At 35.2% G+C, this 26,472-nt stretch overlaps 1 protein-coding gene across 1 annotated transcript in view; it reads left to right on the forward strand.

The window, feature by feature from the left end:
• Positions 1-6,671: 6,671 nt before the first annotated feature.
• The window catches only part of OTOGL (otogelin like), a gene marked incomplete at its 5' end in the record, with an annotated part of 143,353 nt that continues 123,552 nt past the window's right edge, over positions 6,672-26,472 (forward strand). The window contains 7 exons of the mRNA XM_081060233.1: positions 6,672-6,750; positions 7,912-7,951; positions 8,931-8,979; positions 13,769-13,835; positions 15,488-15,586; positions 17,005-17,159; positions 25,373-25,494. Coding sequence (XP_080916359.1) covers positions 6,672-6,750; positions 7,912-7,951; positions 8,931-8,979; positions 13,769-13,835; positions 15,488-15,586; positions 17,005-17,159; positions 25,373-25,494 — 611 coding nt within the window. The remainder of the gene's footprint in view (positions 6,751-7,911; positions 7,952-8,930; positions 8,980-13,768; positions 13,836-15,487; positions 15,587-17,004; positions 17,160-25,372; positions 25,495-26,472) is intronic.

Raw genomic sequence — 26,472 nt, forward strand, 5'->3', positions numbered from 1 at the left:
TGGAGTACCCAGAGCAGGTGACCAGGGAGACTGTGACAGGGCCCCACAGGGTACCTACCACACAAGGCCACTGGCCAAGACTGGGAGATATAGCAGACCTACCTAATATAAAGAAACAAACACAGAGAAACCATCAAAATGAGGAAACAAAGAAATATGTCCCAAATGAAAGAACAGGAGAGAACTCCAGAAAAAGAAGTAAATGAAATGGAGGCAAGCAAACTATTAGGGACAGAGTTCAAAACAATGGTTATAAGGATGCTCAAGGAACTTAGTGAGAACTTCAACAAATAGATAGCAAGCATAAAAAGGGACATAAAAACCACAAAAAAGAACCAGTCAGAAGTGAAGAATACAATAAGTGAAATGAAGAATGCACTAGAAAGAATCACCAGCAGCCTGGATGAAGCAGAGGATCGTATTAGTGATTTGGAAGTTTGGAAGACAGGGTAGCAGAAAATACCCAATTAGAACAGCAAAAAAAAAAAAAAAAAAGAATCAAAAAAAATGAAGATAGTTTAAGAGATCTCGGAGACAACATAAAGTTTAACAACACTTGCATCATAGAGATAGCAGGAGAAGAGAGAAAACAAGGAATTGAGAACCTATTTGAAGAAATCATGGCTGAAAATGTTTCTAATCTGGCAAAGGAAATAGACATACAAGTCCAGGGAGTACAGAGAGTCCCAAACAAGATGAACCCAAACAGGCCCACACCAAAACATGTTATAATTAAAACTCCAAAGGTTAAAGACAGAGAGAATCCTAAAAGCAGCATGGACTTTAAAACAAAAGCTATAACAAAAGACAAGGTAGGATCCAGTAATCTCACTTCTGGGTATTTATCTGAAGAAGCCCAGGGGTTTCGAGGAGACATATGCTCTATATGTTCATTACAGCATTGTTTACAATGGCCAAGATGTGGAGGCAGCTTGGGTGTCTGTTGATGGAAGAATGGATAAAGAGGAGGTGGTACATATATACATTGGAATATTGATTGACCGTGGAAGGGAATGGGTTCTTGTCATCTGTGGCAGCATGGATGGACCTGGAGATACTGTGCTGAGTGGAGTGTCAGAAAAAGAAAGACAGATGCAATATTATTTCATTTGTATGTGGAACCTAAAGAACAAAATAAACAAACAAAACTTAAGAGATACAGAAAACATTTACTTCGGTGGTTGCCAGACAGGTGGGAGTTTCGGGGTGTGGGTGAAAAAAGAAGAAGGGATAACAAGTACAAATTGTTAGTTACAAAGTAGTTATGGGGGTGTAGGGTATGGCATAAGGAATATAGCCAATAATATTGTAATAACTGTGTATGGTGTCAGATGGGTATTAGATTTGTTGGGGTGATAGATGGGAGGGGTTGGAGAGTAGGGTGAAAAATGGGAAGGAATTAAGAAGTACAAATTGGTAGTTACAAAATAGTCTTGGGGATGTAAAGTAAACAATAGGGAATATAGTCAATAATATGCTAACAACTATGTATAGTGCCAGGTGGGTACAGGTCAGGGGGATCACTTCTTAAATTACGTAAATGTCTAACTACTATGCTGTACACCTGAAAATAATATAATATAGTATTGAATGTCAACTGTAATTGAAAAATTTAAAAAGGAGGGAAAAGATGAACAAGAGGTCCAAATTTCCAGGTATAAAATAAACAAGTTATGGGGATGTAATATACAACATAGGGAATATAGTCAATAAATAATATTGTGATAGTGTGGTATGGTGTCAGATGGTTATTGGACTTATCTTGGTGATCACTTCTTTAGGTATATAAATGTTGAATAACTATGGTGTACCCCTGAAACTAATATAATATTGTATGCTAGCTATATTTTTAATAAAAAATCTTAAAATTAAAAAAGATGAATATGTTCTACAAACCTGTTATATAACAAACATTGTACCTATAGTCAACAATAATGTATAGTACTCTTAAATAATTGTTAAGTGAGTAGATCTTAATTTGTGTTCTTATTATAATAAAATAAAAGGTTTTTCAAAAACAAAATATAATAGGCAATTAAGGATTGAATATACTGACAAAGGAAGACTTGTTGATTGCTTAATATTTTATTTTTATTCTTTCATATCTTAAGACGTAATATTGTTTGTAAATATCAAAACTAGGAATAGTTACATGGCTCTTGAAAATTTATATTTGTGGAAATAAGATACCTATTGTTTGCTTATTCAGAAAAAAAAATTATACTCAACTCAAGTCTTAGTAACAGCCAACAATGATTGAGCACCTGCTAAGTGGTTGTGAATGCTAAAGAACATAGTACTCCCATTATCCATTTTACCACTTCCACTTTCCATTTCATAGGGGAGGAAACTAAGGCACAGACAAGTTATGCAACTGGTTCAGTGATACAGAAGTAATTTGCGGATTTGGGCTCGGTACCTATGTGTCTTAACCACTATAGTATGAGAAACTTGCATACTATGAGACAAGTATTAATATCTAATAAAATCATGTCTTATTGAAAAACAAAGTGCCAGCTGTAAAATACTTGGACATGCTGAATAAAATAAACTAGTCATTCACTTAAGTGGTTGGATAAGTTCACAAGGATGTAAGAGCTATCACCAGAAACTAAAAACAAAGCAGAAATTAGACTTGGCCTTCAATCACTTTGGGTTTGGGATTTGAATTTATACTGTGTAGTGTGGGAACCCTCAAACTGAGAAATTAACATAAAATTCTTTTTTGTAGAATTCTTTTTTGTAGATGAAAAATATTTTTTGAAGGGGCAAATCCTTAGTCCTGGCAGTAAGGAAGTCCCATGGAAAATACCCTACCAGACATGATCCAAAATTCAAAATGACAAAACTCATGAGGTATTCTACCCTGAGTATGAGAAGCAGACATGTCAAACAACAAGGCTAGAAGCCCCTCCTCCTCTAGAAATTCAAATAACATTATCCCTCAGCAAGTCTAAAATAAGTACATGTAAAATGATTGAAAATATGAAATGGGATTGAAAACATGAGAAACCAACTTTATATTGTTATATCTATATAATGCATTATACATTACACTATACAGTATAAATGCACAGTGACCTAGTAGTTTAGAGAATGAAGAGAGCTGCAGGAAATTTTGGTATTATACGTTGAACTTGATGCTAAAGTGTTGAGAAGAGGAAACTTTGTTGTAGGAACATTACTTCTTTCAAGATATCTGTCAGATATTAAAAATCAATGGCACCATAGCAACTTGAAAAATAAATGTCCCTATAAATTATAGCACATTAACGTCTGAGAGTGAGGTTTTAATTGAAATCATGACCAACACAGATATGGCTAATGACACATAATTACGTATTTATTCAGAAAAGCTAAGATAGATGCCATTTGTAAATTAAATATATGAAACAAAACAGAAGTTGCCAAGCAACACACCCCCTGAAAGCATAAATAGACTGCTGCAAAACTATCTTTTAATAAGGCAGTTAAATTCATCATGGTTAAAATCATGTCAGTGATATAGGATTCTTTTTGCTTGCTCAGTGATAACATAAAATCACTGAAGGAGAAATGTGTTAGGTTTAGTAAAGCAAGTGAGAAATAATTGCATTTCACTAGTAGAATGTGATATGATGGGAATCAAATGTTATCTACTTTAGATTTGATCTCAATTAATGAAAAATGAATGTTATATAAATCACCAAAGAAATGAATTTTTCCCAAGGATGATGAACTTCATTAAAAGTACTGCCCCCATCCCCTTATTTTTATCATTGACATATAAACTATAAGGCCAACATTGTCCCATTCTTGCCAATTGTTTTTAATGTAATGTGTTGAGGCCAATAGGCTGTCAGGTGTCAACTTTCTAAAGATCATGTTCCATGTGGGAAAATGCGCAGTGCTCTTGTAGCAGAAAGGGAACTGTTTATTCCCTGAATTACGTGGTCGCCTCAGACTTCTTAAACTTAATCTCTTCACAAACTAGTAGCTGACTCACTTTTTGCCAAAGTTCCTTTGTCAGGGTAGAAGGAAATATAAAAGCTGTCAACTAAATTTTGACAGTAATAACTACATGTAGCACAGCCATAAATTCCTTTTTTTGTGGCTCTCGGTCCTATCTTTCATCTAAACTCTCTGTTCTATTGTAGCTATTCATGGAAGTCTATTTTGCTTATTTTCATACAGCCTACCATTTAACGTAATGAGTTGATATTGTAGTCAGTTGAAAAAGAACTTGGAATTTCTGTTATTGTTTTCTTTGCTATTGTTCATTCTCCTTTACCAATCTCCTACCTACTATGAGCCCAGATGGAGGAGAAATAGAAAGATAGCACACACTAAATCTCTATCTATAAAAGAATGGTCACCCTGAGAATTCCTGTTATAATTTCTATGATTTTCTTTACCAGACAAAACAGGTTATAACAAAAATGCCAGATGATATAGTCTTGGAATTTTCAATCATGATCAGTGAAAATGGCCGTGATGCTTTTGAATAAAATGTTTAAAGATATTGTGTGAAATTTGAGACAAAACGTTCAGTTATTACATTTGAATTAAGTACACAAAATATCTACGTTTATATTAGAACTAAATACTTTTCACATGTCTTTAATGTTTAGAAATAACTGAGTTATTATCAAAATGTTTATTTTTTTGAACCTTAAAATTTAACTTTGGTTTCCATTTGGGATTTTTCCATATGTGTGTCACTTGTGAAAATTTTTAAGTTAAAAAAAAAGTCAAGCAGTTACTAGATTGGTAAAAAAATAAGACTGAAGTATGATTTATACATTCTTTAATTTTTAGGTTGACTTCTATGGGAAACTCTGAAACCGAGAGAAATTATTGTAAATTAAAGAGGGGACTTAGTAATGTATATTGGCTATGTGCATTTCCACCCTTTCCCGGGAGTCAATGAGCATTCTGCATAAGCAAAATTGCTGCCCTTAATTTGAAAATTTCTTTGGAGGAAAATTATTATTCTTTAAACAAATTTCAAGCTTAACTTTTTAATTTTTTCTGTAGTCACATCGTCTTAAGTATCTAGAATATTTTATAGTTTTGAGTATGGTTGAGTAGATACATATTTTTGAACCAATATTTAGGATGTCACTATAGATAACTAAGCCTATCTGTTTAGAATTGTGCTAATTTATTATCTAATTAATTAAAGAGTGATTGTTTAATTACTTTAAGGGTAATGACTGAGAACCTTTCAATAAATATTTATTAAACACATACTATTCCTAAATTATTTAAATTTATCCATCAAAATTTTAAAATGAGTGTACATGTGCAAGCATGTATGTGTGTGAGTGTGCATGTGTACGTCTGTGTATGTGCGTATGTATGTGATAGGCACATAGCTACTTACAATTTTAGTAACATTTGTGTGTGTCTTCATGCTTAAAACATGAATTTATAGGCAAATATTTTCTCTTGGCTCATGGAATTAGCGATCATGTAGGCAATGGAATGTGATTAAAATCATATAGAACAAGAGAAAATGATCACTGAATTTGGGACATAGACAAGGAACTGTTTATGCAATTGACATTGGGCATGAGATAATTAGAATGTCAAGGATACGTCGCAGAAAAAACTGGGAAGTCACTGCAGAAGTGTCTGAGTGTAAGATGTTAAGAGCTGATGTGCTTTTTTGTCTCCTAAGGTAATTTCTGTGTAGTTAGACATTCGTTAATGCTGTGCCCCCATTTATTAAATGAGTTTGTTAATAGTGCCGGTAACTCATGGGATTTACTATAAGAAATATGCATCCATTACATGAACATGTTTTCACTGATTTATGGGGCTTAGATCCTCTCCATGGAATACGCAAGCTCTTCTCTGAAGCCAGTCTAGGTAGCCAGTTGCTTCCAGAGAGGCATGTTCTTACTGCTGGAATATGAAGTCCTTCTTTGTTTTCTAATGGGGTATTTGTCATAGAGGATGGAAAAATGAGGTATGAAGGGAAGGTTTACAGGGCTAGGTGAGTCACTTTATTTTCTTTTTAAAGTCAAATATTACAACGTCATCTTTATGTATTATTTTCTACTTTTGTTGCAGAATGTTTAACAGAAATATCTGTGGGCATGCGAATATATCAACTTAAACTACACTGTAATGGGACTTGAGTTGAAAATATATGTACATAATTTAATTTACTTTTCATTCTTAAAGCAAAATTTATGAGAACATCTAGACATTCTAGGAACTATTGATAGGATTTTACTTCAGGCTTTTCAAAGGACAGTAATTATTTTTTGCACAAAACATAGAGAATAGATGAACAATCAGGAATAATGATGACCTCTTATGACATCAGCAGATAACAGGTCTTTTTGTTTTTGTTTTGATGCTGCTTTAGAAGTTATAACAGGCTAATATAGGCTGAAAAGGCATATGATGTGCAGGAGCAGGATAGGGTGTAACTAATACGGGCTCAGGTAAGAAGCTGCCATGCATTACTAATGAGAGACTCAGCCAAAGGGTTGCCTGCAAGTTCTAAAGCTTCAGATGCTGTATGTAGTTAGAAAGACGGGAATTCCTTTATGAATTACTTTATTACAAAGTTATATTTATAAGAATTTGAGTACTCTACAGATACACATCCTTCTAAGATGCCATCATAGTAAAAACCAACAATTTGGTTACATTTCAGGGAGAAAGTCTACACTGAAATGAACATTGTGAGAAAACTCAATTTAATGATACCTTGGAGTGTATTCTTGCTTCATATACTGCTGTTTTCATTACAAGGTAAGAACTCATATGCAATTTTTACCTTATTTTATTGTATTTCAGTTTCTCTTGCAACTGATAGGAATAGTTTCCTCTTATACTGTAAAGAACTTTGATGTCATTAGAATAAATATGTATACTAAATGACAGCCAGATCATCTTTTAAAAAATTCTTAATAATGTAGATAATTTGGGACTCTTAGTTTTTGTTTTCAGTCTTTAAATGTTAAAATCAATCATACATTTATTATGGTATGCAATTGTGCTGAAAGAAGCTCTGATCCTAACTCTCTTCTGAAAGATGATTTAAAATAGTTGTCGGTATAATTTAAACATATGAAATTTTATAATAAATAAAGAGATATTGAGTTTTTCAACTTTCTTCATGCCAGTAACCCAAAGAACAGTAAAAAGATGTCTTAAGAAGGACTTTGACATTTGGTGCTAAGAATTGATTTTCAATTATTTTAATAGCCATTTTATTTATAAATTAACTTTTATAACATATTTTTATGGGGAAAGCATTTATTTACATTCACTTGTTAGTTTCTAATCCCTGAAAAAGACTGTATATTTTGGAGCTTGGAGGGGAAAGAGAGAGAAATTACTGAAAAGACTAGAGAGGTCACAGGTGCTATCTTTTAATCCTAGTAGTGACTGACACTCCAAGGGGTTTCAGTAATATTATAGAAAGTTGGAGAAAATATTATAGAAAGGAGAAAATATTATAGAAAGGAGAAAATATTATAGAAAGAGAAAATATTATAGAGAACATATTATAGAGAAAATATTACAGAAAGTTGAGAGCTGGAGTGGACTTTGGAGGTGACCACCATTATTTCGTGATGTGTATGGTAGCTTGCTTAAGCTTAGCATTTACTAAGGGTAAGACCAAGAGGGCAACTTGGATCTCTGATTCCAAGTCTGGTGCTTGTTCTACTGTCTCATGTCTCTGTGTAAATCTGGGTACACTGCTCCTTCTTTCTGGGTTACCAGTCACTCTGATGTCTCACAGGGAATTTGCTGGTCAAAATCCTTTAGAAGATGCAAAATAACTAACAGGAAAACTCAGCCCAAGTTTTTGAATTTAGGTTAACGTGATCTGTTTAATAATCAGAATATGTGACCAAGATGTTTGTATGTATATGTTTTATTTTTATATATATTCATCTCTGACAGGATATATTTGTGCATCATCCATCCTGACAGAAACATCCAAGTGAGTATTTCTTGTCCTTTATGTCCTCTAACACACAAAGTTAATAAGAATTGCAGCAGATAACTATATGTGTTTATACAAAATAAATGAAATATTTTACAAAATTAGGGCATAATATGTAGTTCTTCAGACTATTTCCACAAATTAAAAATTATCAGCCATTCAGGTCCTATTTATGAAGCAACAATATTTCCTTTTATTATAATTTTACAGGGAGTTCTGGTGGTGTCCAAAGACTGTATATACTAAGGGGAAATTACTTGCACTTTGAAGATTTATAAAGCAGTTATACTTAATAATTGCCCCTTTTATATTGTTATTATCGAAGTACATTGCTCTTTACAATTGCAAGTACATTGCTGATTACAAATGTACTGCATCTTAACATAGAGTAAAGCATTTTTTAAAGATAAAAAGAATAAAATTGTTCTAGCAGTAAATAATGAAAATCATTTTTTGGACTAAACTGATCTGCTTAGTGAAAAACAGAATTCTATTCAGTTGATCCTGAGAAATCACAGTATGATGTACTTATTCACATTAATGCTGATCTTCCCTTTATAACATGGAAAAGGAGTGAATTAAATATTATGCTTGAAAAAAATAAATGTGCTCTTGGCGAAACTTATCTCAGCAGTTTTACGAAGTCATGTGGAGAAAAACATCATGAGTATCGGCACTACAATATTACACGATTTTGTTTATTTCTCTATCTTGAAGTTCCTTCCTAAAATTCAGTTTACATCAGAGACTGGAGAGATTTGGGGACACTCTTGAATTTTGTAAAATGAGAAAGCTCCACCACCCAAATCTAACCCCTCCAAAAGGGGGAGGGGGACTTTTAAAATGTTAAACCAAGAAAGACCTCTTTGATAAAGTGATGGAAATCAGGAGGAAAACACCAGCTCTCTCTTGGGAAAGGCTTGTTCAGGTTGCCTTGGGCCCTTTGACTATACAAGTTCTTTTTGTTTTCTTCCAGAAACGGGTTTAATGAAAATCGACAGAAAAGAGCTCTTTTAGCAGAACAGGTAGGTTATGCCTCAGATGGAGAGCGATGTAGAGAAATAATCCATTCTGTTTCGGGACTCTGCTGTCACTTCAACAATGAGACCTTTGTGGAGGGGAATGAAATGCTAAAAACAAGACAGGAAGGAGGAGGAAGAGGCCAAGTAACTTCTCTACGTCTTTTCTGCGACCCTCAAATTCATGCTCAGTTCACTTTTATTTGTTTATGGTCAAATGCTTTTTTCGCTATTCACCTCAGTTTCCTACTGATAGGCTCACAGCATTGGTGGGAGATTTAATCTCATCTACTTGCCAGAAAATTTCAGTGGGTTTAAAAATTAAGCACAATATTAGTTAGTACAGTTACAACAGAACAAATACAACCACACAGGACAGAGAAAGGTGTAAATGATCTGAGCTAAATACTGGAAAAGGGCATCAGAGATTCCCTGGTATCCTGACAAACAGCTTTCATATTGTCTGATAAATCTAAATTACAGGCACTTCTGGAGAGGCAACCTTTTTTTTTTTTTTTTTTTTTTTTTTTTTGGAGGGATGGAATAGCACTGAACTTGAGGAGGTGTTTTTGCTGCCTGGGTCCCTTTATATAAAGGATATTGGATAACATAATTGCAATATCTTCAAACTATGGTTGGAATGTTCAAATGGATGGGTTTTAAAGAGCATTTCTCTGTAAAAGATAGATGGCAAAATAGAGAATCCTAACTTAAAGGCTTTTTTTTTCTTTTGGAAAGTAATATGATTTGAGTATTTATATAGCAAATAGCTTATATATTCAAGGAGGCCTTTGTCAAATGCTGAAATGCAATAAATTTCTGCTAGCATTTTCTGGTAAATACCTGAATTTTTATGTTTTTTGGTGTTAATTATAGAGAATTGAAGACAGATTTGATATGCTGTTGTGATAATTTAGAAGACAGAACTAAGAGCAGGGATCATTTTTGTACTAGAATGGGTAAAGGATTATCTATGGAATGGAAATTCTTTTAAAAAGGAGTTTTGTGTATTTAAGTGCATACATATCATGTGAATTGGTTAAAATGATTTTTTTCTGAGAAATTTTAAGTACATTTGCCAATAGACCATATAAACCACAAAAAGACATCAGCATGACTCAGTTGAAAATCCGATTTTGAGAAAAACTGTGTTCTGTTGAACCCAGTAGATTGAAGAACCTGTGAGATATACCCTAAGGTTGTCACATGAAGTGACCTATTGAGGCAGTTATTGTCCATTATTATTGTCCGTTTAGATATCTTTAGAATTTCTATAATTTACTCCAAAACAGTTACGTTACTACCTCCCTTTTGTTAATAAGAGAGGAATGATCTTACCTTGTCTTGATTTTCCTTTTAGAGAAACTGAAGAGCAGGGCACTTTCCCTTTTATTTCCTGTAGCTAGAGAATATGCATCAAAATTATTTAATATTTGAAGAAATTTTAAAAGAAGAAATGTTAAAGAAGGGCAATGAGGTCAGAATCATTGTTTAGGATTGAATGTTCATGTTATAAGGCCATTCTTGTTCACAGATTCACTCCCCTGCTCTAGGAAGACAGAACCCTGATGGATAGATATCTGTGTAAGTAAGGATTCAGAAATATGTGAGCAATGAGATGAACAATGAGCAAAGAAAGGGTAGACACAGATTTCTCTCAATGGTGTATTTGTTCACTGCAGTGATTTCTCATCTAAAGACTATTTCTCTGTGCTTCTCACCCTTCTGTGGAGATATAATCAGCAAGGAGGAAGAATGGGCTATTCTTTTTTATCACTATGTGAATATATGTACCCACTGCTTGGAATCTTTTTTGCATTTGCATTACAATTCAAAATTCTTCTCCTGAAAGCAGGGGCTGAGACATAGACTTAGATGCAGGTAATTTATTTGGGTTGTGCAGGAAGGGAGAGAAAAAAGTGAAACTAGAAAGGGAGAAAATCCAATATAGCTAAGTTAATGAGGGACTTCTTCCTTTAGACATCTCGAGCTTAGTGTTGTTGGGGTCCCTCTGAGGAGGTGTCTAAAATGTGTTGGAGAATTGTTTCTCCAAGGGATGGGGAAAACTGGGGTGCTCATCTACCAACTCCTGTCTCTCCTTGGTTGAGGGTAGCCTTAAATCCCCTGAAAGGCACTTTCTGTGTCCTGTCCTGCTTGGATTCTGCTCTCAGGCAGAGATAGAAAGAAACCAGTGTTTGAAGTTGGAGGGTCTCAATGTGCACAGAAATCCAGATGCAGGTGAAGTTGGAGGTGGTCTGAGAGGATGTGGGGAGGGGTAGCAACAGAACTTTTTTTTCCCCTCCAATCTTTTTTTTTTTTTTTTTTTTTTAGTCATGGTTCTAAACAGCCTTGGGAGGCAGATCACACCCATCTGAATAATGTCTATTTTCAGTTTAGTTGGTTTGTTGCTAACATCCAGGGATTATGCTAGAAATATAAACATGAATAGCAGTGCTCGTTACGTAGAAACTCAATGTCTAATGGAGGTAGACCTGTAAAGAAGTCATTTCTGTGTAACTTGTTCATTGAATAGAAGACACCATCAAATTTTGCCATTGTTTACATGACCTTAAAATTAAAAATACTCACAATTTTAAATGTAAGTGCCATTCTGAACTCAGATCTGCTAAAAAATTAAAAACTATGTGTCATGTCTTAGCATTGGTGAAATGTTGTAGCATGATGCATGGAATGCTGTGATAGGATGTTGTGGTAACCAGGAGACTGGTATTCTAGGTAGTCATACCTAGTTATGCTGGGTAGTGAGAGGATATGGAGCAAAAAACAAGTTATATATTCTTGCCTTAGTTTAGTATTATCCATTGTATTCAGTTTTTGCCTAAGAACAAAAATAGGTAACATGTTTATAACCTTTATTATGTGCATTGGTACTATTCTTGGTGCTTTATTTATCCCATCTCATTTAATACTTACAGTGCTGTGAGGCCATTACCATTATTTCTTTTTATAGATTAGAAAACTGAGGCTGAGTGGGTTGAATCACTTGTTCAAGGTTATAAGCTGGTATGAGGCAGAGTTGGTCACTGCACACTTTTAATGAGCATCAGAGATGATTCATTGGAGCCAAAGTAGGAAGACTTTGGTGCCCAGTAATATTGGTGGTTGTGTTAGATTTAGGCCGGTAGAAACAATATGGCTGAAGAGAGAATAAAACTTGCTGTCTTGGAGGAATCATGGTCACAGCCTATTGTGAGTCTGACTTAGTTTGAAGAGAGAGGAAAGAGCAAAAAGGGGAGAGGAAACAGTGAGGATAAAACCCAGGAGGAATGAAAGCAGGAAATAATGAACTTGGAACCATGGAGTTTAGAAAGGAGTCTTGAATTGGTGAGTGTGGGAGTTCTTTTATCTGACATGCGGCAGGTTTGACTGTTAAAAGAAAAAGTACTGTGTTAGAAAATGCCAAAATAAAACTTTACATGTAGCAAGGAGACCAGAATATGTTGAGAAAGGACACTGTACTTGAAATAACATTCCCTATCCCCCTTTCTTTTTATCCTTCCCCCTTTCCAATTTTTCTAACATCCTCTGGTACTCTATTTGACAATTATGTAGCAAATACTGGGTGAATGTAAAAATGCTATTGGAAAGGACGTTGCCCTAGACCATACACATAATTGGCATTGAGTTGGAATAAAAATCTGTAATTGATTAGTTTTAGTAATCCACAATTATTTGCTACTAATCTATACAGTGTTTCCCCGAAAATAAGACCTAGCTGGACAATCAGCTCTAATGTGTCTTTTGGGGCAAAAATTAATATAAGACTTGGTCTTGTTTTACTATAATATAAGACCCAGTCTTTAATATAATATAATATAATATAATATAATATAATATAATATAATATAATATAATATAATATGTAATACTGGGTCTTATATTAATTTTTGCCCCAAAAGACACATTAGAGCTGATTGTCTGGCTAGGTCTTATTTTTGGGGAAACAGGGTATTGACCTCTAAAGATATTAAGGTTTTATCTGGGTTGCTTAGATTGATATAAATCTGTTTCTTGCTAATTTTCTCTGCGTGAGGCACTATGCTGGAATCTTTACATACGTTGTTTTATTTATTGTTATAACTACACAATGAAGTAGGTACCATTGTTCCCATTTTGCAGATAAGTTAAAAGAGGCGCTAAGAGTTTAAGAAACTTGCCTAAGAGTAAGTAATGTCAGAATTAGGACTCTAGTCCAGGTCTGTCTGATTTTCTAACTCATGCTTGTAACTACTACCCTAAAGTGCCTTGTGGCCTATAAAAATTTATTTAAATGTTCTATGAACAATAAGTGTCAGCTCTTTGGGGAGTGAGGGTGACACTCATACTGCAGCAACAGAAGCTTCTGTGGATGATGTCTTCACAGATGGATCTGCAGGCAGTGGGGACATCATCATTGGTTCATTGGCCCCATTCATTTTCACCAGACCCATCCGCACTTGGAGTATCAGAGAACTGCTATTTCTGCAGGCAGAGCAGTCAGTTAATGCAAAAATTAGACTCCAGCCAGGCTCTTTTCCAAGGAGGATAGAGAGGCAGAAGAACTGAGGTCAGAGAGGATAAAGCACTTGTCAAAGTCATAGATGAGGCAAACCCACAACCCCGGAGGAGCCATTTCTACCTCATCAAGTTTGCCTCACTAACCAAAGGAAATAGAAAGTCAGTATGTTATAATTTCTGTATTTGTTGTTATTTTGCAGATTTTCTAATTTGCTTGTTTGTTTGGCTTAAATTAAATAATCCACCTCTTTTGAATTCTTATTTCTTTCTTTCAAAGTTTGAAGCAACTTCTCCACGATATTTCTTCCATGAAGCTATTAATTGGGGTGAGAGCAAGATAAAAGGTCAGTGCTACATCTATGTGTTTGTATTTGTTTTCTTAAAAGGGGATATATTGACTTAAGTCTTTATTACTTCCGTATAATGGATGAAGGGAACTGAGCCAGGGTGGTAATAATACTTAGTAATAGTTTAGATTCACTTCACATAGAAATTGTAATTATTTTTGGAAATAAACAGGGTTAAATACTTAGAGAAAGCTGATAACTACATGACCAGGCGAGCTATCACTGGTATCAGAAACTTTATTTTCTACAGCAATTACTTGCTTCCTGATCCCTCGACATCCTATTTTTGTTTATCAATTTCCCATTTCCATTAAGCAGAATGCTGACCATAGTTTGAAATTTGAGTTTTTCATTGTAAATAACAAGGATTTCTGACTATTTTTGCCTTGGAATTTGTTTTAAGGAGAATAAAGAGAGCTATAAATGTTTGAAGGAGATACATTTGTTTAAATATTTAAGCATTTATTCATTGGAAAAATGCAAAATTGTGATATAAGATAAAATTTAAAGACAGTTTTGTGCCTTAGGGAAGAAAGACTGCATTTAAGTTTATGGAAAACATTCTTGTTTTTACCTGTATTTATGATCAAAGTTGAAACAGCTCATTTTTCTTCAGTTACGATATCCCACTTAGAGAGTTGTCCATCTTTAAAGGTAAAGAGAAAATTTAGATCAATTGGTCTTAAGGTGGAAGGATAATAGGATTTCCTAATTCTTGCCTTTGGCAGAACTATGGTTAAATTACTGCAGTTAGATAAGTGCCTTCATGACCTTAACATATTCCAGAGGTTCAATCTTTAGTAATATCTTATATTGACTCAAAGATATCCTCTAGTTCTCTTGATGTGTTACTTAAGTCCTTCTTGCTTGAGTTTTGCCAGTTGCCTCTTGTCCTCTCCTTATTAGAAGAAAAATTTTCACTGTGATTCATCTGTGTTTTTAAAACTCACGCAGGAGCTCATAGTTTCTTGCTTCCTCTTTTCAACATAACCCTTAGGGGCGATTTTTCCTTCCATGAAAGAAAGAATATTTTTGGTGACAGCCAGCAGTGACTTCGGCTTCTGTCCCAGTAGAATTAAATACAAGTCAGAAAAAAAGGCATCATTTGTAATTGAGCCCGAGGATTAATGCACAAACTTCAAATGAAATGCTTAATCATTCTCTTACAAAACGGGAGTTTCCTTTAGAGTTTTATACTTTGCCTGATCCCTCTAGCTAATGATGGACGCTATTCTTCAGTAGAGCACTTGCTCCTGGGGAAGAAACCCCTCGGAAGGGCATCCTGTGCCAAACTCCGTCAGCGCCATCCTCTGCAGCTTGTATAGTTCTGGTTCTCATCATGTGGGACAGGGATTCCTTACATGGGAACTTGACCTTTCAATTGCTTGAAGGAGGCTAACCTTTGCTCTCAGAGTAGTTTGAGATGTGAAAGCCTGTCTTTCTTGTTCCACAGTACACACAATGAAATGAACTAGATAAAGACGAGATGGGCTTAATTCTTTAGCTCATCAGGGCAAGAGACCCGGGGTTCTGTTTGAATTAATAGTGGTAACAGTTAGTCCAAGCTAAATCTTGACATATTATGTTTATAAGAACTGATGCACGCCAGGAGATAACATTTTTTTTTTTTTTTTTTTTTTGCTCCTCAGGTTCTTGTCCTCATGAATGCCTTAACGGAGCTTTCTGTTCCAAGACTGGTACATGTGACTGTCAAATATTTCAGGCACTTGGAACAAGGTGCCAGATTGGTAAGTTTCAGGAATACTTAGGAGAGAATTACGAGATGCTGAAGAAAACATGAGGGCATAATTTGCTATATTACTTACTGTTCATCTAGGGAGTTAGAACAATCATATTGTATACTAACTTGAGTGCTCACAATTCATTCCCAGTAATTCAGAAACAGTGTAAAAGAAAATAGGTATGCCCACTTTCCTTTTTCACTTACCTCTACTATTTCCTCAAGCATTTTCTTCCACTGTAGGTGGTACTACTCCATTAAAACCAGGTTCTCATTCATCTCCGTTTGGCTTAATAAATGAGATTTATTATTTGGAGCCACACATTCTTTTTCACTTTGAAATAATTGGACAGTCTGTAAATAAAATACAAATAATATTGGGAACTCCTCAAAGCAGAGGGTTCTTAAAAAATATTTTTACCCACAGTGTCTAGGTTAGGATCCTATGTCAATAATGATCAATAAATATTCATTTGTGTAATGAGTATTTATTGAGCATCTACCAGATCCCAGGCTGGGCACTGGGGATATGATAGTGAATAATATAGACATTTTCCAATTCTCCTGGAGAGTACAATCTAGAGGAGGGGACTAACACAACAGAGAAGACTGTGTGAATAATAAATCAGTGTGGTTTTTTCCTTAAAGGGCCAAAGTTGTCCAAGACTAAATTTAAGTAAAAATTATGCTTCCTATAGTGGGTATTAAAATATTTTACACATATTGAGTGCTCAATAAATGTCATTGATATTCACATTATTCTAATGCGAAGAATCTAGGAAATCAAAATAGAACAGAGGGCTATCCACAAGGGTAAGAACAGACGCAGGCATGAAGAAAATAGGAGATGAAGTTATATGATTTAAGACAAATATTGCCTAAAATTTGGCCAGTTTGAGGTCTTAAATTCCAGCGTACTTTAGATGACTAATGGTCCCCATCGCTATAAATATAAACATTGTTTTTTGGCTGGTCAGTGGTTATTTTTCCCTGGGTTCTATTACAATATTGTTGGAAAAATTATGGAGACTGGAACACTCATGCTGCTTAGGCTAATTTTAGGACATTCAGTGGTAACATTTTCTTTTCTGAGCCATTATATTGCTTTATCATTATCATCTTTTACTGTATCATTCTCTCTACTCTTCCTTTCTTCCATAGTCTTCTTTGGAAATAAAAATTACAGAAATTTCTAACATAAATCCTTTCTTCAGAACAACTTGGAGACCATGTTTTTCTTCAGGAGAGTTTAATAGTTTTGAGAGAAACTAGTAATTTTATCTTAGCTATTTCTTTCTGTGATATTGACCACCAAAGAAGAAAATATTTATTTTAATGAAATAGAATTACTTACCATGACTGAACCTTGCCAGAAACAGGTGTAATTTATTTTATTCTACTAAGTATTATCCTATTTCTTTTCAGTGCCAAACATGGGCAATGGCAGAGATGGAATTTGCAAAACCTGGGGACAGTACCACTTTGAAACTTTTGATGGCATCTACTATTATTTCCCAGGAAACTGTTCTTACATATTTGCAAAGGACTGTGGTAATTTGGAGCCTCAGTATACTGTATGGGTAAGTGTTCCTAGGGCATAATTAACTTGAAATTTATTTCTGGTGATGTCTGTATCTTTAAAGTATTGGATAAATGATGGAAAATATGTAATAATCATAGCATGAATACCTAGGGCTCTGACTGGGGAAGGAGAGTGGTTGGTTCTTAACGAAATGGATAAAATTTGCAGCTATATTAAGTATAGTTCTATTGAGATGGGACCTAAGACTGGGAGAAGGTGGGTTTGAATCCGTGTGGGAGGGACTTATAGGCAATGCACAAATGTCTACATGTCAGAATATCAACTCCAGTTGATATTGCTATTCTTCAGGTTTTATTTGATCATTTTGAAGAGGAGGTGGGTCCAGGCACCAACCATATTACTCATATATGATTCCTTTTTGGCACTTCCACTGTGATGCCACCTAGCTCAATTTTTAAAAAGGGCACCTGTCAGAATGAACCTGAGGTTGGCATTTATAAAATAGAGAACATGAATTACAGAAGCACGGGCTAGAGGATATGGATATGGCAGCTAATTGCTAGGTAGATTGATACCACATGATTGAGCTCAGAGAGTTTGTTTTTAGTTTCAGAGTTCTTGTTTCAAAAGAGTTCTTAGGAGATATCTCAAAATATAAGCTGCAGAGTGGCTGTAGGTGAAGTGAGGAAGTCAAGCCCCTCTTTCTCTGCCCATTAGCTTCACCTGGATTTCCAGGAAACTTAAAGCACACCCAAGAAACTGCTTTGCTGTCATGTTCAAAAGCCAAACTCTCCACAGTTATGATTTGTTGGAATCTCTGTTTTCTTTTTCCTTTCTAACTCATATTGGAGTGGTCTAAATTTTTTTTCTCTCCTAGGTGAGGCCCATGTTTAAAAGTGGGCACATATTAAAAAGCTTTCCAAGAACAACACATCTTTATGACCCAGGAAGGAAATGAGGTCTACTGAAAGTTAAATTATGGGACAAAAAAGCAAAAAATTAGAGGTCTCTTTAGACAGGAGAGTTAGTGAAATACATCGTCAGTACTTACAGGGCTCCTGTTTCCAGTCCTCTGTTGTTCTTTCCTTGGGCATTCTCTGGCTGGGTTTATCATTCCTGACTCCTTCATTGAAATGTTCTTGTCCAGTGTCTCACCCTTTGGAGGACTAAGGTGTCAACTAGATAATCTATCCTTTGATAATAACACACAATGCTGAACTGTGCTTCCAGAGTTAATAGATATTGTTTCTACTTGGCCCTGTTTTGGTTGGTTGAATTTGCGTCCAAACCGACAAATCCATTTATTTTAAATATCATTCTTTCCCTGGTTATAAAAGTAGTTCACTTCATTTGTAAAAAATTAGAAAACTTTAGAGAAGTCTAAATATAATACTAGAATGACCAGTCAAGAGTGACTATTCCTAATGGCTACACAAATTTCTCTCTGGATTTTATACACAATTATAATATTAAAATCATACTATGTATAATTTTCTGTCCTATATTTTCACCTGATATTATGTCAAGTACTTTCTTTCATGTCAAATGTCCTTGACACACACAAACTGCATTAGCTGTATTTGTTCCGACTTATGGAATACTCAAATTATTTAACTATGCCGTGTTTTAGAAATTTAGGTTTAAAAAATATTTTTAAATTACGGTTGACATACAATATTGTATTAGCTTCCGTTGTACAACACAGTAGTTAGACATTTCGACTAAATGATCAGCCAAATAAATCCAGTATACATTTGACACTATATGTAGTATTACAAGACTACTGACTCTATTCTCATGCTGTACACTACTTCCCCATAACAATTTTGTAACTACCATTTTGTACCTTTTAATCCCCTCCCCCTTAACCCATCCCACCTTCTGAATCCAGCAACCATGAAAATGCTTTCTGTATTTATGAGCTTGTTTCTATTTTGTTTGTTTGTTTATCCTGTTCTCTAGAGTCCACATACAAGTAAACTCATACAACATTTGCCTTTCTCTTGTCTGACTTACTCTGCTCAGCACAATGTGCTTTCCCTTTACTTTCAGTCTGTGTATGTCTTTTGATCTTAAGTGAGTCTCTTGTAGGCAGAATTTTATGGTCTTGTTTACTTATCCATTCTTAATCACCATATGTTTTGATTGGACTATTAAACCCATTTACATTTAAAGTAATTGTTGATAGATATGTAGCTATTGCCATTTTATAATTCATAATTTTGATCTTTATTTTCTTCCTGTCTTAAAGAAGTCCCTCTAACATTCTTTGTGATACTGGTTTAGTGGTGATCTGTCCTTTAGCTTTTTCTTGTCTGGGAAGCTCTATCTGTCCGATTTTATTTTATTTTATTTATTTTTTATTTTTTATTTTTTATTTTTTTTATTAGTTTCAGGGGTACAAGACAAGGTAATACTTAGACGTTCATCATTTATATCCCTCACATTGTGAACACCCTCCCCCCATTATCTGTCCGATTTTAAATGATAGTGTTATTGGGTAGAGTACCCTTTGTTGTAGATCCTAACTTTTAATCACTTTGAATATTTCCTGCCAATCCCTTCTGGCCTGCAAAGTTTCTGTTGAGAAATCAACTGACAGTCTCATGGGAGCTCCCTTGTAGGTAACTAACTGCTGTTCTCTTGCTGCTTTTAAGATTCTCTCCTTGGTTTTAACCTTTTCCATTTTAATTATAATGTGTCTTGGTGTGGCTTTGTCTGTTTGGGACTCTCTGCACTTCCTGGGTTTGTATGTCTATTTCCTTCACCAGGTTAAGAAAGTTTTCAGTAAGTTTTTCTTCAAATAGGTTTTCAATTCTTTGCTCTCTTTTATCCTTCTGGTATCTCTATAATGTGAATGTTATTATACTTGATGTTGTCCCAGAGGGCCCTTAAACTATCCTCAGTTTTTTGGATTATTGTTTCTTTTTGCTGTTCTGATTGTATATTTTCTGCTACCTTATCTTACAAATCTCTCATTTGATTCTCTGCTTCATCTAATCTGCTGTTGATTCCCTCTAATGTATTCTTCATTTCTATTATCACATTCTTCATTTCTGACTGGTTCTTTTTTATGTTTTCTAACTCCATTTTTGTGTTCCCTAGCTCTTTGTTGAAGTTCTCATTGAGATCACTGAACGTCCTATAACCAGTGTTTTGAACTCTGTCTAGTAGATTGCTTGTCTCCATTTTATTTCGTTCTTTTTCTGGAGCATTTTTCTGTTCTTTCATTTGGGACATGTTTATTTGTTTCCCCTTTCTAGCAGCCTCCTGTGTTTGTTTCTATGTATGAGGTAGAGCTGCTATGCCTCCTAGTCTTAGAGTGGTTTCATGTAGTAGGTGTCCTTTGGGGCCCAGTGACACAGTCTCCCTGGTCACTTGAGCCTGGTGCTCCAGGTATGCCCCTTGTGTGGATTGTGTTTGTCCTCATTCTGTAGTTGAGCCTTGGTTGCTATTTACACATCAATGGGAAGGATTGACCCTCAGGTTGACTGGTTGTGAGGACTGGCTTTGACTATAGTGGAGAAGCTGACCCTATGGATCAGGATTTGCTTTAACAGGGCTCTGGTGCCTGCCCCGTCTGCCCTTAAGGTGTGTCTTCTGTGGAATGGTTGGGTGATGCTCTGGTGTTATCTGCAGCTGGCCACCATGAGTGTTTGTTCTGGGGCGTCTTGGGAGGGAATCTGTTGCAGGCCAAGGTCAACCACTGCCTGTGCCCTGCCCAGAGCCTCTTGGTATGAACTACAAAGTGATCTGCAGATGGTTGCCAGTTGTGCTGAATGTTCAGGTGCCTGGGAGAGGCTAAGCTGTAAACTGAGGCCAGATGCCACTAGTGCCTGCTTTGGGGCTATTTAGTACATGAGGCCAGATGCTGCTTTTTTGGGGTTTATGAACATTTTAGTTCATAGCAGGAGCCAAGACAGACTGTTTGTATGGAAAAGCCACTGGAAGTGGCTTGGGGGGGACCTCAAGTTGGGGAAGAGGGGCAGGGTTTCAGGGAATTACCATGGCAGAGCAAACAGTGTTAGTCAGGTTGATGGAGACTCATATCTGGGAGCTACCTGTACATGTAGGCTCGGTAGGGGGAGGGCTCAGTAACGGAACAATGGCTTCTGCCAGCACTTTTGTCTTGGAGAAAGCTGCTCCTCTAGTTCTTGCCTTGAAGCCAGACAATTTAGTTCCTCCCTATGTGTCCCTGGTACCTTTCAAGCTGCTGCCCCAGTGCTGGAGCTCAGAGTGAGTGAGTCTATCAATGAGTAAGTGTGCATAGGCCCTTTAAGAGGGCCTGCCCTCTGTCTCACTCAGCCACAATCTTCCCTGGTTTTCACAACCAAGCATTGTGGGGACTTCTCTTTCTGGTGCTGGAACCCTGGGCTGGGGAGCCTGGTGTCAGGCTGGGACCTCTTGCTCCTCTGGGGGAACCTCTGCAGTTGAGATATCCCTCCTGATTTTAAAATGCCACATGTAGGTGTGGGACCAGGCTGTTCAGCATCTCTGCCCCTCTTACCAGTCTTGAAGTGGTTTTCTGATTGTTCTTAATTATAGGAGTTCTGTTCAGCTAGACTTCAGGTGAGTCTCAATGATATTGGTTCTGTGGTTTAGTTGTACTGTTGATGTGGTAGTGAGAGGAGACAAGTACAACATTTACTTGCTCTGCCATCTTGACCTTTAAAAGATATATTGATATACATCTTTGTGCATATATTTTGAATACTCCTGATTCTTTTCTTTTTTTCTTAAGCTCAACTTTATTTTTATGAAAGTAATGCAAGTACATAGTTTAAAAATTTCATCAAGGCAGATTGTATTTCCCTGAAAATAAGACCAGGTCTTATATTAATTTTTTGCTTCAAAAGACACATTAGGGCTTATATTCAGGGGATGTCATCCTGAAAAATCATGCTAGGGCTTATTTTCCGGTTAGGTCTTATTTTTGGGAAAACACAGTAGAAAGGAAAAACAATAACCCCTGCCTTCCTTACAGCCCCAGATGAAGTCTGACTTCCCAAAGATAATTACTTTACCTTTTTCACCTGTTTCTTCTGGCTTTTATTTTGCATGTCAAAATAGGCTATTCTTCATTTATATTTAAAAGTTAGGTCTTAATCTTTCACTTCCTAATATGGAAAATTAGCAAACATTTCAGTTACATCACACTTCCTGCTCCTAACACACATATACACTTTTCTTCCCTTCTCCTAATAGAATTATAGTACATAATTTAACCATTTTTGTTTAAATCATATGTGGTTTTTTATTATCATTTACATACTATACATACATGAATAGTATTCGTATAAATATAGTTTAGTGCTGATCCCAATAGGTTGTTATAATTTTATTTCTCTTCTTTGTAAATTTGTATAGAGTTAACAGTTATACAAATTTTTGTTTGCTGCATTTTCTATATAGCAGTCACTGATTGTTTTTCTCCAAACTCTATAAAACTCTTCTCAGTATGGTTAGATACTTTAGGCAGTCCCTCAGTTTCTCTTTTCCCCCATGAAATGTCCATTCCTCCATCCTTTGTTCTCTGCTCAATTGAGATCGGTTGCTTTCAAGGCTACTGTACACCTGGCACTTGGGAATTCTCTTCACCATCTTCCTGGAGAATTTCATTCTTTTGTCTCCTGTATTGGTTTCTTTGTTTCCTGGATCCCATGAAATATCTAGTGATCCTTGAACTTTACTCAAAACTTGAGAGATAGTCCCTAAAAAGCCTATTGGATGCTTCAAACATGTGAACAGTGATTATGTATAGTGGTGATTGAACAGAGGCCCATTTCCTCTTCCTTGTTTGCTCACTTGTTTTAAATGACTATATTTTCAAGTTGCTTTCTGGAAATAAAACATACTTTCTTGCCTGGAAAGTATGCATGAAAGTGAAAATTTTGAAATCTTGATTATAATTTAGAAATCACTTTCATAATTTTGCATTTTAATCTATTCTTATTTTTGATCATTTTGTATGTGGCTTTCCCCAACCCCTTCAGAAATATTTAGATAGTGTCTTTATCCACAGGGTTGTGAGATTTCATGATTATATAAGTTGTTTTTATATATATATATTTGTTCATTTATTGTGCTTGGCACTTGATGGGCCCTTTCAAACTTTATAAAGTCCTTCAGTTTGGGAAATAAAGATTTTCTCTTTTCTTTTTTCAGAATATCCTTTCTTCCCCTTTTTCAGAAACTCTGTTTTTTAGATATTGGATCTCCTGAACTGAGTGACTGATTCTTTAATTTCCTCACTGATTATTCCTTACTGTTCATCTTCTCACATTTTGGTCTACATTTTGGGAGATTTATTTCTAATTCTTAGATATTTATCTTCCAGCCATTGTATTTCAGTTATATGTTTCTCCTATGATATTGTTAATATCCAGTTATTTATTTTTATTCTTTAAATTTCATTTTTAACAGAATTTTATTCTTGTTTCATGAATGACATAATTCACTTTTCTCTCTGAAGATATTAATTATGGATTTTTGGAAGTTTATTTTTCTGAATTGTTTTTGATTCTTTTGATCTCTCTTTTGTTTGTTTGTCTGTCTTTCATGTTGCAGGCTTTTATCAAATGATCCTTGAATGTTTATTCACATTTGAGAATTAGGTTTTGAAAACTGTCTGGAAGCTCTGAATGTATGGATGGAGCTTGCTTGCCTGATGGAATATCGAGCAGGGAAAATCTGGTTTCATTAGATAAGCCCCAGATATGAATATCAGTATGTCTTTTTTTCCATTTCATTTCTCCAAAGAAAAATCCTCCAATTTCCTGCCTGGGGTCAGATGCCTGGTTTCCTGGATACTGTCAACATTTTAGGCATATTCCTCGTTCAGGCTTTTGTACTTGCTATTTCCTTTGCCTAGTTTGGTCTCCTAAATATCCATATGGCTTGCTCTTACACTGCTTTCATCTTTACTAGAATTTCCCCTTCTCAGTGAGGCTTTTGTTGCCACTCAATCTCAAATTGTCCCCCAACCCTTGGCATATACTTTTTATCCCCATTGTCTGTTTAATGTTTCTCCTTCATGTCATCTACCATAGTATATATTTTAGTCACATTTAGTTACAGTTTTTATTAACTGTTTTCCTCTAATGGAATATAAGTTTCATGAGGGCAGGTGTTTTTGTCTATTTTGTTGACTGTTGCATGCCTAGAATCTGGAATAATACCTGGTAGGTAATAAGGCATCAATAAAATTTACTGATTATTTATTAAATTAATATACAGAGGGTGAGAAAAAATGTGTACACATTTTAAGAAAGGGAAAAACTATTAAAATTGTAATATTCAATATATACCAATAACAAAAGATCAATGCAAGTCATATTTGACTTCTGCAATTACAAGAGGTGCTCAAAGTGGTTACCATCGGCATCCAGACACTTCTGATAAGGGAGAACTACAGCTTGAGCAATGTTGACCGAAGTGTTCCCTTGCATACATTTTGTTGGCACCCCCAGTACATTACATTCTTATAATTTAAAAAATTTATCTTACCATTGGTGATTTTTCTTTTATGCTTAGAAATTCTTTTCAATCTATACAGTTATTTATGTTTTCTTTCAGTTATTTTATGCTTTCATTATTATACCTTACTCTTTGGATCTTCTAATATTCATTTTGGAATGAGGTATTCTTCTCTTCCCTTCTTTGTTTCCTCCTCTTCTCTCTTCTTTTCTTTCTTGCTTTCTTTTTATTAGTAAACTAATTTTCCCATCAATGTTTTGAGCGATAATCTCTCTTCCCTAAAGTGTTTGGGTAATTTTATTTTTAGTGCGTTTATAGTCACAGTTGCAAACTTTACAGTATTGCTTTGTGTTTTGCTCTATTTGAAGTTCTATTTCACGATTCTCTAACAGGTAAAAAATATGGGCATAAACATGTTTCTTTGTGGTGGTGTACAGTCTTCCTGTCAGAAGTGTCTAAAAAATACATTATGTGTATTTTTTATTATATATAATATACATATTATATGTATATTATATATATATATATATATATATATATATATAGTTTAAAAATGCTGAATTAAATTGCACTATGAAGTTAATTCTGTTGTCCAGTTTTTGAGATGAACATTTCCTTCCACTTGAAAATCCTAAATGTGGTTATAATTTTGTAAAGTGTCCTAGGACTAATGATGCCATAGAACTGTAGATGTACATTGTAGTTTTAGTCACTCGAATGAAGGCATGTATACATATTTGTTCCTCTCCTTTCTTTTGTTTTTCTCCCTTTAAGGTTCATAATAGCCCTAAATGCATTGGTTCAGTGTATTATTGTTATCGGTCAATCAGCTTGTTCTTTTCCGACCAAGTGGAAATTAGAATTTCTGGGCATGAAATAAGAAAGAATGGAATCAGGTAAGACATGATAAATGATATAATGCAAATCACACCGTGGATTAATAGCATTTTCAAACATCTCACACTGGAAGTGAATTTTGGAAAGTAGGTAGAGAGAATTTCTTTTCAACAATAACCTTGAAGTTATATCACATAGATATTAAAACTTCAGTAGTCCCCAAGGCCAAACAGGTAGCCAGGAATCCAACCAGTTTAACCTGCCTAATGCTTATGTAGGATACAAATATGTTTATATATGTGGAGAAAAAATTATTACATCTTTTTCTAAGAGAGATTTGGAAGAAATCTTTACTGTTTAAGTCTCCAAGTATTTTTGCCCTCTTTTTATATCTTTTCTTCCATTTGAGCAGGAACTTAAAAGTAAACCTCTGGAAGTCTTTTTTCAAATTTTTATGAGTGAAGTTTGGGTGTCACTTGAGATTTTCCAATAATGTTCTGATAAAGATTCAGAGCTAATACTTAATGGGCTTTCTTGAATAGATCAGAGGGGGGTGCCACTTCTGGTTTCCTGTCGGCCAAGAATAAGATCTGAGAGTTTGGGGGAAGGGGATATTTATTTAATTGGTGGAAAGTGTTATACATTTTAAACTGGGAATACTGTGGAATAATCCACCTGCTCATCTAAATAATTATAGAGGTATTCAGTCTTAAATATTTCTTGGCTGAGTTATGCCAGGAAAAGTAAATTGTGGAATGGAGCAATTCTAATCATCATTCAGAATTCACTAGCAAGTGTCTGAACCATGAGGATTCTTTCCAGCACAATGGCCTTACCAACCTTGGTGCTTTTTTCTCTCAGTTTAGATTCCTTAAGAGGCAGCAGATGGTAGCAAAACGGCCTTGGATGAAGCACCAGAGGAGCCAGGCATTGATCACATACATAGTCAGGCAACCCAGAATGGCCCGTCTGTCTCTCTGGGGCTTATTTTGTTTGATCAATTGCATTCTGCACATCTTGTTTTCTTATAAAAGAAA

This window comes from Rhinolophus hipposideros, assembly GCF_964194185.1.
Source record: "Rhinolophus hipposideros genome assembly, chromosome: 9".
Taxonomy (NCBI): Eukaryota; Metazoa; Chordata; class Mammalia; order Chiroptera; family Rhinolophidae; genus Rhinolophus; species Rhinolophus hipposideros.